Source organism: Nyctibius grandis, chromosome 1, assembly GCF_013368605.1.
Source record: "Nyctibius grandis isolate bNycGra1 chromosome 1, bNycGra1.pri, whole genome shotgun sequence".
NCBI lineage: Eukaryota > Metazoa > Chordata > Aves > Nyctibiiformes > Nyctibiidae > Nyctibius > Nyctibius grandis.
The window spans coordinates 132,455,045-132,470,065 of NC_090658.1; the positions used below are offsets into that span (position 1 = coordinate 132,455,045).

The 15,021-nt window shown below is 60.8% G+C and overlaps 1 protein-coding gene across 3 annotated transcripts; it reads left to right on the forward strand.

The window, feature by feature from the left end:
• The first annotated feature begins 512 nt into the window (after positions 1-512).
• EPHX2 (epoxide hydrolase 2) lies at positions 513-14,175 on the forward strand. Of its 3 annotated transcripts, XM_068398177.1 has the most exons (19): positions 513-657; positions 1,951-2,035; positions 2,960-3,119; positions 5,157-5,347; positions 5,462-5,584; positions 6,181-6,255; positions 6,547-6,642; positions 6,940-7,018; positions 7,212-7,246; positions 7,327-7,353; positions 8,891-8,976; positions 9,090-9,201; positions 9,495-9,569; positions 12,571-12,616; positions 12,696-12,798; positions 12,988-13,057; positions 13,143-13,223; positions 13,469-13,527; positions 13,608-14,175. In XM_068398177.1, the coding sequence occupies exons 1-19, from the start codon at positions 557-559 to the stop codon at positions 13,690-13,692; spliced, it is 1,689 nt and encodes a 562-aa protein (XP_068254278.1). In that variant the 5' UTR covers positions 513-556; the 3' UTR covers positions 13,693-14,175. The 3 variants fall into 3 exon arrangements, 2 of the variants coding, with proteins under 2 accessions (XP_068254278.1, XP_068254288.1); XR_011047954.1 differs by lacking the exons at positions 12,988-13,057; positions 13,608-14,175; XM_068398187.1 differs by lacking the exons at positions 12,696-12,798; positions 12,988-13,057.
• Positions 14,176-15,021: the final 846 nt, after the last annotated feature.

Genomic DNA, 15,021 nt, shown 5'->3' on the forward strand with positions numbered 1-15,021 from the left:
CATGCCTAGTAGTGCACATGTGCACTCTGTACGCACATGACTGGCAGTGCACACGCGTGCTCAATGTGCACACATGTGCTCAGTGTGCACAGACATGCCTAGTAGTGCACACATGTGCACTCTGTACGCACACGCCTGGCAGCGCACACACGTGCTCAGTGTGCACACACATGCCTGGCAGCGCACACACGTGCTCAGTGTGCACACACGTGCTCAGCGACGCACACACGTGCTCAGTGTGCACACACGTGTTGAGACGCACACACACGCTTAACAGCGCACACGCATTGTCAGCACCGTGCCCGCTGGCGTGCCCACGCGGTCAGCACGCACACACGTTCCGCGTGTGCACATATGTGTGCGTGTATGTGCACGTGTGTGCGTGCGTGTCTACATACATGTGTGCACATGTGCACACGTGTCCCTGCATGTGCACAGGCGCGTGCGCGTGCCCGTGTGCACACGCCTGGCCCCGGGCAGGGGGCGGGGCGAGCCCTCGGGGGCGGGGCCTCGGAGCTGGCCGCGGGTTCGAGTCCCGTTGCCGGCGGGGGCGGCCATGGCGCGGCGGGCCGTGTTGTTCGACCTTGGCGGCGTGCTCTTCGGGCCCGGCCTGCAGCACTTCCTGGGCTCCTGCGAGCGGGACTGCGCTCTGCCCAGGTACGGCCTGGCACGGCTCGGCCCGGCCCGGCTCGGCTCGGCCCGGCTCGGCGGCACCGTCCTCCCGCGCCTCGGCGAGTCGCCGCTCGGCCGGAGACACATAGAGACAATACGACAATACTGTGTGTGCGGCCGCCGCCCGCGCGGGGTGTGCGCGGCTGGGGCTACCGTAGCGGGGTGACACGGTGGGGTGCGGGGGGGGCAGGGTGGGGACCCCCTGTCCTGGGCGTGGGGTGCTGTCTGGGGGTCCCTGGGGATGTGTGGGGTGCAGTCTGGCCCCCTCCTGCCTGGTTGTGGGGGGAATCCTGTCCTGGATGTGGGGTGCAGGCTGGAGGATGAAGGGGGGGTCCTGTCCTGGGTGTGGGGCGCAGGGCAGGGATGAAAACTAACCCCAAAGAGGCAGGACAACCACAGGGGACGTTGGCAGAAGCAGGAGACTATTAATTAATAATTGATTAAGCAGGATAATTAATGGAGCCCGCTCTTACCCCAGCGCTGAGACCCGACACAACTCAGCGCACGAGCTGGAGGTGACAAAACCCAAAGCCTTGGACCCCCGAGCAGGTCCCAAACAGCCTCTCAAGCCTTAGCAAACCCTTTGCCCCACTTAATCCAGGGTGTTTGGGAATTGCTAACTCCCAAACAGGAGCCGAACAGGTTCTGCTGCATCGCCCGACACGTCGGGTTTAAAAAAAATAAATCAAGGAGTTAAAGAAAAAAAAGAATAAAATATGAAATAGCCGGATGGAGCAATAAATTCCCAGGTTATCGGGCCATCAAACATATTTTTGCTTCGCTTTGTATTAAAAAAAAGCGACAGCGACGCCGCTGGAACGGGTCAAGCCGCTTTATTTTTAACCCAGCGGCGTTTTTATCGACTTTGTCCTGCAGCCAGTGCCTCTAATCGTGTTTTATTGCCGCCCATCAAGGCCTTTTGTGCTCTTGTGATAGAGGCCAATTATTTTCCCCGAGCTCCAGCTCGCAAAATACTTCGCTCTTTGCATTTTTTTTTTGCATTCCTGGTAAAACTTGGCCCTAATTGAGCTGCCAGCGGTAATTAATGTCCCGCTCCTGGAGTGAAATGATGCTCCAGCCCCGGGTGGTGATGGAGGAGGGAGCAGGACTGGTGGACAGAGCATCCCCCTCCCCATAGCTGCACCCCAACACGCCCCCAGGGATTGGGGTCCTCCCCCCCCAGGGATTGGGGTCCAACCCCCCAGGTATTGGGGTCCCTCACCCAGGTATTGGGGTCCCCCCCCCCACCAAATGACCTTTTTTCCCTTTGCCTGGCAGGAATTTCTTGCGAAATGTCCTCTTTGCTGGTGGCTCCGACAGTCCTTATGCCAAAGCGATGAGGGGACAGATCACCCTGTCGCAGGTGGGCCTTGGGGTACCAGCTGTGGGGTGTCACCAGTGGGTTCGGTGGGGTTGGGATGGGGTGGGATGGGGTTTGGATGGGGCTGGGTGGGGTGCAATGGGCTGGGATGGAGCTGGGATGGGGCTGGGTGGGGATGGGATGGGGTGGGATGAGCTGGGATGGGGCTGGGATGGGGTGGGATGGGGTTGGGATGGGGTGGGATGGGGTTTGGATGGGCTGGGATGGGCTGGGATAGGGTTTGGATGGGGTGGGATGGGGTTTGGATGGGGTGGGATGGGGCTGAGTGGGGTGGGATGGGGTTTGGATGGGGTGGGATAGGGTTTGGATGGGGTGGGATGGGTTTGGATGGGGTGGGATGGGGTTTGGATGGGGTGGGATGGTGTTTGGATGGGGCTGGGATGGTGTGGGATGGGGTGGGATGGGGTTTGGGTGGGGTGGGATGGGGTGGGATGGGGTTTGGTTGGGGTTGGGTGGGGTGCGATGGGCTGAGATGGGGCTGGAATGGGGTGGGATGGGGTTTGGATGGGGTGGGATGGAGCTGGGATGGGGTGGGATGGGGTTTGGGTGGGGTGGGATGGGGTAGGATGGGGTTTGGATGGGGTGGGATAGGGTTTGGATGGGGTGGGATGGGTTTGGATGGGGTGGGATGGGGTGGGATGGGGTTTGGATGGGGGTGGGATGGGGTTGAGTGGGGTGGGATGGGGTTTGGATGGGGTGGGATGGGGTTTGGATGGAGCTGGGATGGGGTGGGATGGGGCTGGGATGGGGTTTGGATGGGGCTGGGATGGAGTGCGATGAGCTGGGATGGAGTGCGATGAGCTGGGATGGAGCTGGGATGGGGTGGGATGGGGATGGAGCAGGCCGCGGGATGGGCTGTGCTTTATTTTTGGGGGTCAATTGAATGACCACATGGGTGTTCTCCAGCTCTTCTCGGAGCTGGAAGAGGGCTGCAGGCAGCACGCCTCCGCCTCCAGCATCGCCCTGCCGCCCACCTTCTCCGTCGCCCGAGCCTTCGAGGAGATGGCGGCCAAGGGGACGGTCAATGCCCCCCTTCTGCGGGCAGCGAGGGTGCTGCGGAGGAGCGGTGGGTGCTGGGGGGGCTTTTGGGCAAGAGGGGCTGGGGTAAGGGTGCTGCTCCCCTCCCAAGCAGGTGCCACAAGGGTCCCTGGTCAGTCCCACCACGGGGCCCTGGTCGGTCCCACCATGGAGTCCCTGGTTGTTCCCACCATGGGGTTCTGGTTGTTCCCACCATGGGGTCCTTGGTCGGTGCCACCATGGGGTCCCTGGTTGGTGCCACCATGGAGCCCTGGTTGGTCCCATCATGGTGTCCCTGGTTGGTCCCACCATGGGGTCTTGGTCAGTCCCACCATGGAGCCCTGGTCAGTGCCACCATGGAGCCCTGGTCAGTGCCACCATGGGGTCCCTGGTCAGTGCCACCACGGAGCCTTGGTTGGTCCCCTCATGGTGTCCCTGGTTGGTCCCACCATGGGGTCTTGGTCAGTGCCACCATGGAGCCCTGGTCAGTGCCACTATGGAGCCCTGGTCGGTGCCACCACGGAGCCCTGGTTGGTCCCATCATGGTGTCCCTGGCTGGTCCCACCATGGGGTCTTGGTCAGTCCCACCATGGAGCCCTGGTCAGTGCCACCATGGGGTCCTGGTCGGTCCCACCATGGGGTCCCTGGTTGGCCCCACCATGGGGTCCTGGTTGGTCCCACCATGGAGTCCCTGGTTAGTCCCACCATGGGGTCCTGGTCGGTCCCACCATGGGGTCCTTGGTCGGTCCCACCATGGAGTCCTGGTCGGTCCCACCGTGGAGTCCCTGGTCAGTCCCACCATGGGGTCCTGGTCGGTCCCACCATGGAGCCCTGGTTGGTCCTACCATGGAGCCCTGATCGGTCTCACCATGGGGCCCTGGTCAGTCCCACCATGGGGTCCTGGTTGGTCCCACCATGGGGTCCTTGGTCGGTCCCACCATGGAGTCCTGGTTGGTCCCACCGTGGAGTCCCTGGTCAGTCCCACCATGGGGTCCTGGTCGGTCCCACCATGGAGCCCTGGTTGGTCCTACCATGGAGCCCTGATTGGTCTCACCATGGGGCCCTGGTCAGTCCCACCATGGGGTCCTGGTCAGTGTCACCATGGGGTCCTGGTCAGTGTCACCCTGGGGTCCTGGTTTGTCCCATCATGGGGTCCCTGGTTGGTCCCACCATGGGGTCCCTGATTGGTCCCACCATGGAGCCCTGGTTGGTCCCACCATCACCATCAAAGCACCCTCTCAGCATCTCTAATTAGATACTCCGAGCCCTGCTACCAGATCCATCAGATATCACCCAGCAAGCAATTAGCAGGATGCTGTAGCCCTTCACCCCTCACCGTGGCCGGTCATCAGCTCAGTCCTCAGCACCCTCAGCATTGGCCCCAGGCTGTTCAACAACTTCATAAACGATCTGGGTGGTGGGATTGAAAGCACCCTCACGAAGTTCTCTGATGGCACTAAACTGGCTGGTGAGGTGGACACGTCAGAAGGGAGAGCCATCTTACAGAGAGCCCAGGCTGGAAGAGGGCACCAGCAAGAACAGTTGAAGTTTAACAAAGACAAGGGCAAAGTCCTGCTCCTCAAACCAAGGAGCCCAGGACAGGCTGGGATCTGTGTGGGTGGGGAGCAGCCTGACCATCTCTGGAGGTCTTTAAGAAAAGACTGGACATGGCACTTAGTGCCCTGGTCTAGTTGCCATGGTGGTGTCAGGGCAATGGTTGGACTCGATGAGCCCAGAGGGCTCTTCCAACCTCATAGATTGATAATCATCCCACTCAGTGCTTCTCAGGCCACACCTGGAGCACGGTGTCCAGTTCTGGTCTCCACCATTCAGGGAAGATGCAGACAGACTGGAGAGCCTTCAAAGGAGGACCACAGAGATGATCAGAGGGCTATCAGAGCCCTATGAGGAACTTTAGGATGAGAGGAACCGGCCTCAAGTTGCTCCAGGGGAGGTTTAGATTGGAGATCAGGGACAATTTCTTCATGGAAAGGGTTGTCAAGCGCTGGCACAGGCTGCCCAGGGCAGTGGTGGAGTCCCCAGGGGCTGTGGGAAAGCCAGCGCTCCCCGCTCTGCCCTGCCCTAGGCTTCAAGACGTGTGTCCTCACCAACAACTGGGTGGACGACGGCGCCGGGCGGCTCTTCACGGCCACGCTGCTGAACCTGCTGCGCCGCCACTTCGACCTGGTGATCGAGTCCTGCCGGCTCGGGGCGCAGAAGCCGGATCCCCAGATCTACACCTACACCCTGGATGCGCTGCAGGTGAAGCCGCAGGAGGTATGGCCATCACCCCCAAAACAGGGCATGGAGGGTCCCTGCAAGCACCCAAAGTCCTCGGCCAAACCCAGTGGCCACACTTTCTGAGCCCGGCTCTCGCTGGTGCATCTCCAGGTCATCCTCCTGGACGACATTGGGGAGAACTTGAAGCCAGCCCGGGAGATGGGCATGGCCACCATCCTCGTCAGGGACACCGAAACCGTCCTGAAGGAGCTGGAGGAGCTCTCGGGTGTCCAGGCACGTAGAGGTGGTCTGGGTCCCCTCTGTCCCCTGCTCTCCTGGGGATCCCTGGAGAGCTGGGTGGGATGGGCTTGGGCTTCTAGCCCAGGCAACCAGCGCTAGGACAAGAGGACACAGCCTCAAGCTTGGCCAGGGGAGGTTCAGGTTGGACATTAGGAAGCATTTCTTCTCAGCAAGGGTCATTAGCCATTGGAAGGGGCTGCCCAGGGAGGTGGTGGAGTCACCATCTCTGGAGGGGTTTAAGAAAAGCCTGGCCATGGCACTTAGTGCCCTGGTCTAGTTGCCATGGTGGTGTCAGGGCAATGGTTGGACTCGATGATCCCTGAGGGCTCTTCCAACCTCATTGATTCTGGGATTCTGGGCCTTGCTGTGGTGTGGTGCTGGTGCAGGACTTGGGGGTGGCTTTGGAAACGAGCAGGATGGGGGCTGTGAACCATCAAATCCTGCCCACCCCGTGGTAGCCCCATCCCCTGGACCTGCTGAGCCGTGTCCATCTCGAACGCATGGATGTCCCACCAGCAGCAGGGTGGTGGGGATGTCCCATGGAGCTCCAGGCTTGCTCAGGAGCTCACCCTGTGCTCCTCACACCGCAGCTTCTCACCCAAGAGGAGCCTCTGCCAACAGCGTGTGATCCCTCTGACGTGACCCACGGATACGTGCCCATCCGGGTAGGGGGGACCAGGCGTCCTGGGGAGGGTGTTGAGCCCCGTGGAAGGATCTGCCAGCCAAGGGGTGGCTTGTTGGGTTGTCCCCCCTCCTGCGTGGGTGTGGGATGCTGAGCCACCCCATTGTTGAGGTCTTCTCCATCCACCCCAGGGGCCAAAACGGGCTTGGGTGGCTCCTGCGTGGCTGGCTGGAGAGGGTGGTGGGCTCCCACGCCTGGTGGCCAGCGGTGGGTGGAGGGTTGGGGGGTGAAGCTGTGCCACCCGCAGCCGGTGAGGGCTCTGCGTCCCTTCCAGCCCGGCGTCCAGCTGCACTTCGTGGAGATGGGGCACGGCCCCGTCGTCTGCCTCTGCCACGGCTTCCCCGAGTCCTGGCTCTCCTGGCGCTACCAGGTGATGGAGGGGACGGGGAGGAGGGTGGGCCATGGGGGCTGGAGCACCATGGAGGGCGTGCTCCAGCTCCTGGGGTTGTCCCACCACCCTGCATTGAGCCTTGAGGGACACAGGACGCAGCCCAGGAGCATCTGCCACCCTCCAGCCCCACCACGTCTGCCCTCCTGGGGACATCTCCGGGCAGGGGCAGGGTGGGTGGTGGCATCGGGGGTCCGGGGGTCTCTGGGCAGGGTGGGTGGTGGCACCAGGGGTCCGGGGGTCTCTGCATCCTTCAGAGGCTGCTGCTTTCCCTCCCAGATCCCAGCGTTGGCTGACGCCGGCTTCAGGGTGGTGGCTCTGGAGATGAAGGGCTACGGGGAGTCCACGGCCCCCCTGGGTGAGCTGGGTTTGGGGCACAGAGGGGGATGGGGGCTGGAGCTGCCAACCCCGAGGCCAAGACCTAGGAGGAGATGGGTGGAGGGGTCTTCTCCTGGGGGGGTGGAAGGTGTCCTGCACTCCTCCTGCAGCTCGGGTGGGTGCAGGACACGTCCATGGGTGTGGACGTGATGGTGGTTCCATCTTTCATGCAGACATCAAAGAATACTCCCAGGAGCAGATCTGCAAGGTGAGGAGCTGTGGGCAGGGTGGGGCTGGTGGGACACGGTCCCGGGCAGGATCTGACCCCTTCTCTCCTCCTTTCCCCAGGACCTGGCGGTTTTCCTGGACAAACTGGTGAGGAGCCCCCCCGTGATGGGTCCCTCCTTCGTGGGCGTGTGTCCCCACCAGCTGCCCTTCACCTCTTCCTTCCCGTGCAGGGACAGCTGAGCTTCTTGGTGACTTGGGTCCCAAACCCTAGGGGTAGACATTAGGTTGGACATTAGGAAGCATTTCTTCTCAGCAAGGGTCATTAGCCATTGGAAGGGGCTGCCCAGGGAGGTGGTGGAGTCACCATCTCTGGAGGGGTTTAAGAAAAGCCTGGCCATGGCACTTAGTGCCCTGGTCTAGTTGCCATGGTGGTGTCAGGGCAATGGTTGGACTCGATGAGGGCTCTTCCAACCTCATTGATTCTGTGGGTAGCACCAAGCCTCGTCTTTGTGTCCCCCATGGGTGGGATTTTAGAGATGGGTCTCCAGATCTATGTCACCTTCTCCAGGACTCTGTGTCCTCGCTGAGGATGGGGACATGGGCTGGTGGCACCTGCTGTGGGGTTTGAAGGCGGTGAGATGCTCGTGGTTAAGGACACTGGGCTGCATCCCCCTGAAACCTCGCCTGCAGCAGCTCCCACGTGGTTGGGGGGTGGCCAGGGACCACCTTGGCCTTCGGGGTTGGGGGTGGTGATATCAAACCCCTTTCCTCTGGAGGGCCCAGGTACATGAGATGTTTAATTAAATCGGAGCAAATTGCTGCGGGGGATCAGTGACGATTGTTCCTTGGGGGAAATAAAGGAAAAAAACCCCAAAAAAGGGGAAAAAAAAGGAAAAAAAACCCAAAAGGGGGGAAAAAAGGAAAAAAAAACAAAAAAGGGGGAAAAAAGGAAAAAACACCAAAAAAAGGGAAAAAAAGGAAAAAATCCCCAAAAAAGGGGGGAAAAAAAGGAAAAAACCCCAAAAAAGGGGGAAAAAAGAGGAAAAAAACCCCAAAAAAGAGGGAAAAAAAGGAAAAAAAAACTAAAAAAGGGGGAAAAAAGGGAAAAAAACTAAAAAAGAGGAAAAAAAAGGAAACACCCCCCCCCAAAAAGGGTAAAAAATAGGAAAAAAAAGGGGGGGAAAAAAGGAAAAAAAAAAAAAAACACCAAAAAAGAGGAAAAAAAAAAGAAAAAACCCAAAAAAGGGGGAAAAAAAGGAAAAAAAAAAAAAAAAAGGGGGAAAAAAGGAAATAAACACCAAAAAAAAGGGAAAAAAAGGAAAAAATCTCCAAAAAAGGGGGGGGGAAAAAGGAAAAAACCCCAAAAAAGGAGGAAAAAAAGAGGAAAAAAAACCCAAAAAAGGAGGGGAAAAAGGAAAAAAAAACACAAAAAAGGGGAAAAAAGGAAAAAAACAATTAAAAAAAGAAAAAAAAGGGAAAAAAACAAAAAAAGGAAAAAAAGGAAAAAAACAAAAGGGAAAAAAAGGAAAAAACACAAAAAAAGGGGAAAAAAAGGGAAAAGAACCCAAAAAAGGGGAAAAAAAAAAGGAAAAAACCCAAAAAAGGGGGAAAAAAGGAAAAAAACCCAAAAAAAGGGGGGAAAAAGGCACTATTGCTGTTTTGTGACCCCCTCGCCGTCCCGCAGGGCATCCCGCAGGCTGTGCTGGTGGGCCACGACTGGGGCGGCGCCGTGGTGTGGAACATGGCTCTGTTCTACCCCGAGAGGGTGAGGTGGGTCCTTGGGGACCGGCCCGTACCCCGAGTCTTCTCCTGTCCCTACACTCGCACGGGGCACCCCAGACCTGGGGGTGACGCTGACTCTGTCCCCCCCCGTGACGCCCCAGGGCCGTGGCCTCGCTGAACACCCCGTACCGACCCGCCGACCCCGCTGTGGACATCGTGGAGAAGCTGAAGACCTTCCCCACCTTTGATTACCAGTTCTACTTCCAGGAGCCCGTGAGTCCAGCACCACAGTTATTACCCTCCACACTTCTTTTGGGGCTTCACCCCCCTCCAGGGGACAGGGACATGCCCGTGTCGGGGTCCCCAGCTCACGGCCCCATAGCTGGGGTGACACGCTGTGGGGCTCTTGCTGTCACCCCATGGCTTGTGGTCCTCCTGGAGACCTTCTTCCCGTGCTGAACCCCACAAAAACCATCCCCCGATGGGTGGCAGGATGCGGCCCCAGGGTGGGGCTGGGTCCCTGGGGAGAGCTGGTGTCACCTATGGTCCCTCCCCACCCCACACAGGGCGTCGCAGAGGCAGAGCTGGAGAAGGACGTTGGCCACACCCTGAAGGTCCTGATCCGCTCCACGCGCCGGGAGGTGGGTGTGGGGCTGAGGGGGGCTGCCCAGCCTTGGTGGGGTCTGCCTGGGGCACCCTCTCCCCTTCCACCTCGCCCGTGCCACGAGCCAAAGCTTTGGGGTGGCTTTGGGGTGGCCCGCAGTGACCTTCTGGCATGCTCCACCCCGCGTCTGCCGTCCTTTTGCTGTCAGCCGTCAGTAGGGACCAGAGTGAACGCATCGCTGTGAGCAGCGGTGCACAGCCCACACCTCTTTAGGGCTTGGAGCAGACCCTGAGTAGGGACTGAGGAGCCCTCTAGAAAGCTGTGCTGCCCTGCGGGGGGGACAGATTGGTGGGGTGACTGTCTCGGCGTGGCGTGGCAGGGGCTGCAGCTCTCCCCCCCGCCCTCGCCGTGCCTTGCAGATGTTTATGTCTTGCTTCGGGGTGAAAACCTTTGAGGTTTAAAATAACAGCGCCCGGGGAGTGTGCAGGAGGCTGTGCCTGGCCGGCGGCGTCCTTCTGCCAGCCCTGACGCTGCTCCTGGCTCTGCAGGGTGGGTTCCTGCATCCCTGGGGATGTGCAGTCGGTTCCTGCATCCCTGGGGATGTGCAGTCGGTTCCTGCATCCCTGGGGATGCAGCGATGCTCCGTGCCTGCTCCTGGCTCTGCATCCCGGGGCTCTGTGGTTGGTTCCTGCATCCCTGGGGGTGCAGCGATACTCGGTGCCTGCTCCCAACTCTGAATCCTGGGGCTCTGTGGTCAGTCCCTGCATCCCTGAGGATGTGCAGTTGGTTTCTGCATCCCTGGCGATGCTGGGTGCCTGCTCCAGGCTCTGTGTCCCAGGGCTGCGTGGTGGGTTCCTGCATCCCTGGGGATGCAGCGATACTCGGTGCCTGCTCCTGGCTCTGCATCCCGGGGCTCTGTGGTCGGTTCCTGCACCCCTGGGGATGCAGCGATGCTCCGTGCCTGCTCCTGGCTCTGCATCCCGGGGCTCTGTGGTCGGTTCCTGCATCCCTGGGGATGTGCAGTTGGTTCCTGCATCCCTGGGGATGTGCAGTTGGTTCCTGCATCCCTGGGGATGCAGCGATGCTCCGTGCCTGCTCCTGGCTCTCCATCCTGGGGCTCTGTGGTTGGTACCTGCATCCCTGGGGATGCAGCGATGCTCCGTGCCTGCTCCTGGCTCTGTGTCCCAGGGCTCTGTGGTGGGTTCCTGCATCCCTGGGGATGCAGCGATGCTCCGTGCCTGCTCCCAACTCTGCATCCCAGGGCTGTGTGGTTGGTTCCTGCATCCCTGGGGATGCAGCGATGCTCTGTGACTGCTCCTGACTCCACAGCTCAGGGCTCTGTGGTTGGTTCCTGCATCCCTGGGGATGCAGCGATGCTCTGTGCCTGCTCCCAACTCTGAATCCTGGGGCTCTGTGGTCAGTTCCTGCATCCCTGGGGATGTGCAGTTGGTTCCTGCATCCCTGGGGATGCAGCAATGCTCTGTGACTGCTCCTGGCTCTGCATCCTGGGGCTCTGTGGTCGGTTCCTGCATCCCTGGGGATGCAGCGATGCTCTGTGACTGCTCCTGACTCCACAGCTCGGGGCTCTGTGGTCAGTTCCTGCATCCCTGGGGATGTGCAGTTGGTTCCTGCATCCCTGGGGATGCAGCGATGCTCCATGTCTGCTCCTGGCTCTGCATCCTGGGGCTCTGTGGTGGGTTCCTGCACCCCTGGGGATGCAGCGATGCTCCGTGCCTGCTCCTGGCTCTGCATCCCGGGGCTCTGTGGTCAGTTCCTGCACCCCTGGGGATGTGCAGTTGGTTCCTGCATCCCTGGGGATGCAGCGATGCTCCGTGCCTGCTCCTGGCTCTCCATCCTGGGGCTCTGTGGTCGGTTCCTGCATCCCTGGGGATGCAGCGATGCTGGGTGCCTGCTCCAGGCTCTGTGTCCCAGGGCTGCGTGGTGGGTTCCTGCATCCCTGGGGATGCAGCGATACTCGGTGCCTGCTCCTGGCTCTGCATCCTGGGGCTCTGTGGTCGGCTCCTGCATCCCTGGGGATGTGCAGTTGGTTCCTGCATCCCTGGGGATGCAGCGATGCTCCGTGCCTGCTCCTGGCTCTCCATCCTGGGGCTCTGTGGTCGGTTCCTGCATCCCTGGGGATGCAGCGATGCTGGGTGCCTGCTCCAGGCTCTGTGTCCCAGGGCTGCGTGGTGGGTTCCTGCATCCCTGGGGATGCAGCGATACTCGGTGCCTGCTCCTGGCTCTGCATCCTGGGGCTCTGTGGTCGGCTCCTGCATCCCTGGGGATGTGCAGTTGGTTCCTGCATCCCTGGGGATGCAGCGATGCTCCGTGCCTGCTCCTGGCTCTCCATCCTGGGGCTCTGTGGTCAGCTCCTGCATCCCTGAGGATGTGCAGTTGGTTCCTGCATCCCTGGCGATGCTGGGTACCTGCTCCTGGCTCTGTGTCCCAGGGCTGCGTGGTTGGTTCCTGCATCCCTGGGGATGCAGCAATGCTCTGTGCCTGCTCCCAGCTCTGAATCCTGGGGCTCTGTAGTCAGTTCCTGCATCCCTGGGATGTGCAGTTGGTTCCTGCATCCCTGGGATGTGCAGTTGGTTCCTGCACCCCTGGGGATGTGCAGTTGGTTCCTGCACCCCTGGGGATGCAGCGATGCTCGGTGCCTGCTCCTGGCTCTCCATCCTGGGGCTCTGTGGTTGGTACCTGCACCCCTGGGGATGCAGTGATGCTGGGTGCCTGCTCCAGGCTCTGTGTCCCAGGGCTGCATGGTTGGTTCCTGCATCCCTGGGGATGTGCAGTTGGTTCCTGCATCCCTGGGGATGCAGCGATGCTCTGTGACTGTTCCTGACTCCACAGCTCGGGGCTCTGTGGTCAGTTCCTGCATCCCTGGGATGTGCAGTCGGTTCCTGCATCCCTGGCGATGCAGCGATGCTGGGTGCCTGCTCCCAGTGAGGAGGGGCACGGAGCCCCATCTCTGCCTGGCAGCCACAGGACCCCCCCCAGGGCTGGGTCCCCCCCCTGCCCTCGCTCCCCTCTCTCCCCAGGACCGCCTGCCCTTCGCGCTCAACTTCCACGGGGTCCGGGAGCGAGGTAAGGGGGGGGTGACCCCGCTGCGGGGTGGGGATGGTGCAGGGTGGGGGCTGTGGCAGTGCTGTGCCTCTTCTTGCAGGGGGGCTGCTGGTGGGCTTCCCAGATGACCCCCCTGCTAGCCAGCTCCTGCACGGCCCCGAGCTGCAGTACTACATCGAGCGCTTCCAGAAGTCCGGCTTCAGGTAGGGGCAGGAGCCCGGGGGGCTACTGGGGCACCCCCTGCAGAGGGGGCACCCCCAAACCCACCGTGGCCTCGCTTTGTAGCCCCCCAGAAGGGGTGAGGCTGGCGGGGGGAGGCTGCTCTTCCCGTGCCGGGGGCGGTGGGATGGTGTCATCCCAGTATCTCCAGCCCATTCCCCCCTCTCTCCCAGTGGCCCCTTGAACTGGTACCGCAACATGCGACCCAACTGGCGCTGGGCACTCTCTGCCAAGGACAGGAAGGTGGGGGACCCATCCTGCCCCGTGGGGAGCGTTGGCAGAGCCGGTACCTCCCCGGGTGACCTTGTCACCTGTGTCCCCCCTGTAGATCACGATGCCAGCGCTGATGGTGACGGCCGGGAAGGACGTGGTGCTGCATCCCAGCATGAGCAAGGGCATGGAGGAGTGGGTAAGGCAGCGTGGGCACGTCCCACCCCGGGTCCCACCCTGCCATGAGACCCCACCACGGGAGAGCCCTGGGGCAGGTCCATCACGCTGAGATGGGCCCAGATACGGGGACATCACTGGATAAGGGGGGACAGGCTGGCATGGGGTGGGGGGAGAGGGGGGCATTTGCCTTCTCTCTGGCCAAAATAAAGAGCTGGGGAGGCAGCTGGGGTCCTGGCACCAACCAGCCCCCACACCCCCCCGCAGATCCCGCAGCTGCGCCGGGAGCACCTCGAGGAGTGCGGGCACTGGACGCAGATGGAGAGGTACCACGGGTGGCAATGCCAGGCTCCCCTTGTCCTGAGGGGTGCCAGAGCCCACCCCAGCTCTGTGCCATCCCCCCCAGGCCCGCAGAGCTCAACAGGATCCTGGTGGGGTGGCTGGAGGGGCTCCCCCCCGACACCCCCCTGCCCAAGATCGCCAGGCTGTGAGCAGCGGGCAGAGCCCTGCCCCGGGCTGATGATGCCTTCAGGGTTTGATTTTGGCCTTCAGAATTTGTTTTTTGCCTTTAGGTTTGATTTTTTTTTCTACCTTTAGGGTTTGATTTCTATTTTTGGGGTGGGCTGATGGGTGGAAGTGATGGGTGAGCCGGGGCTGGGAGGAGGGTGGCACAGAGCATCACTCCTTTGCACAGCTAAAAGGGCCCTGGGGAGCTCTCAGGAGGGGTCCTGGGGTGTTGGGAGATGGTTTGGGGCTGGACCCATCCTCGTGCCATGGCTGGGGCTGCCCTGGGGCTGCTACATCCCCCCCACCCCATCCCTTGCTCAGGGCTTTGGCTGGAGGGTCGTGGTGTGGATGGGTTTGGGGTGGAGGTTTTAATGCCTGGAGGTTCTTAATTTTAATTTTAATTAATGCTGCCTGCAAAATCACCTTCTGCCTTGTAAAATATTGAAATAAAGCACCAAGTCACCCGAGCACCTCGTCTCTCCCCGTGATCCTTAGGGTGCACCTCGCTGCCTCATCCCCCTCCTCCCCGTGGCCCATCCCCGTGGCGCCGGGGCTCAGCCTCCAGCCACCTTCCCCTGAGCTCCCAGCCCTTCTCCCGGCCCCAAAAGCTGTTAGAAACAGATACCCAGGATGGCGTAAGGATTTGGGCAAACACGTTTGGCATTTCCCCCCTTCCAACCTCTCCCCAGCCCTCAGCTATTTTCGTCTGGGCCTTTGCGGTTTGTCTGGCTGCCTCTCTCCTCCCAGCCCTTCCCCGCTCTGCCAGCGAGCCCAGGGGAATGTTTTCCATCTGGATTCATCCTAAAAAAAAAAAGGAGTTGCATGGATTTGGGGTAGAGGAGAGAGAAACACCCCCCAGCCCCTGGGTGGGCAGCGAGAGGTTTGAAGCTGCTCCCTGCAGCGCCGAGGTACCGGTCACCCCGGCTGTGGGTTCCTGGCAGGGGGGGCAGCCCCGGGGGTGGGTTTTGGAGCTGTTTTGGAGTCTGCTGGTGGAATATAAAAATCCAAGAGCATCATCTCCGGCCAGCCCTGCCAGGCTGGGGCGGCCAGAGCAGCCTCTCCCATGGCGCTGGCAGCGGGGTTGGGTGTTTTCAAAGGCGTTTGCAGCCTCCTGCACACCAGTAACCCCACACACCCCCCCCACAGACCCTACACAGAGGGGCATTGCTCCAGCAGCCCCCTCCTGCAGGTTCCCACCCCACGCCAGCTCCGTGCCCCTCTCCTGCAGCCCAGACCAGCTCCTCCAGCTCCCACCCTGGCTGGGTACGTCCTCAGCCCTACAGAACGTGCATCTTTGGTGCATATCCATCCCT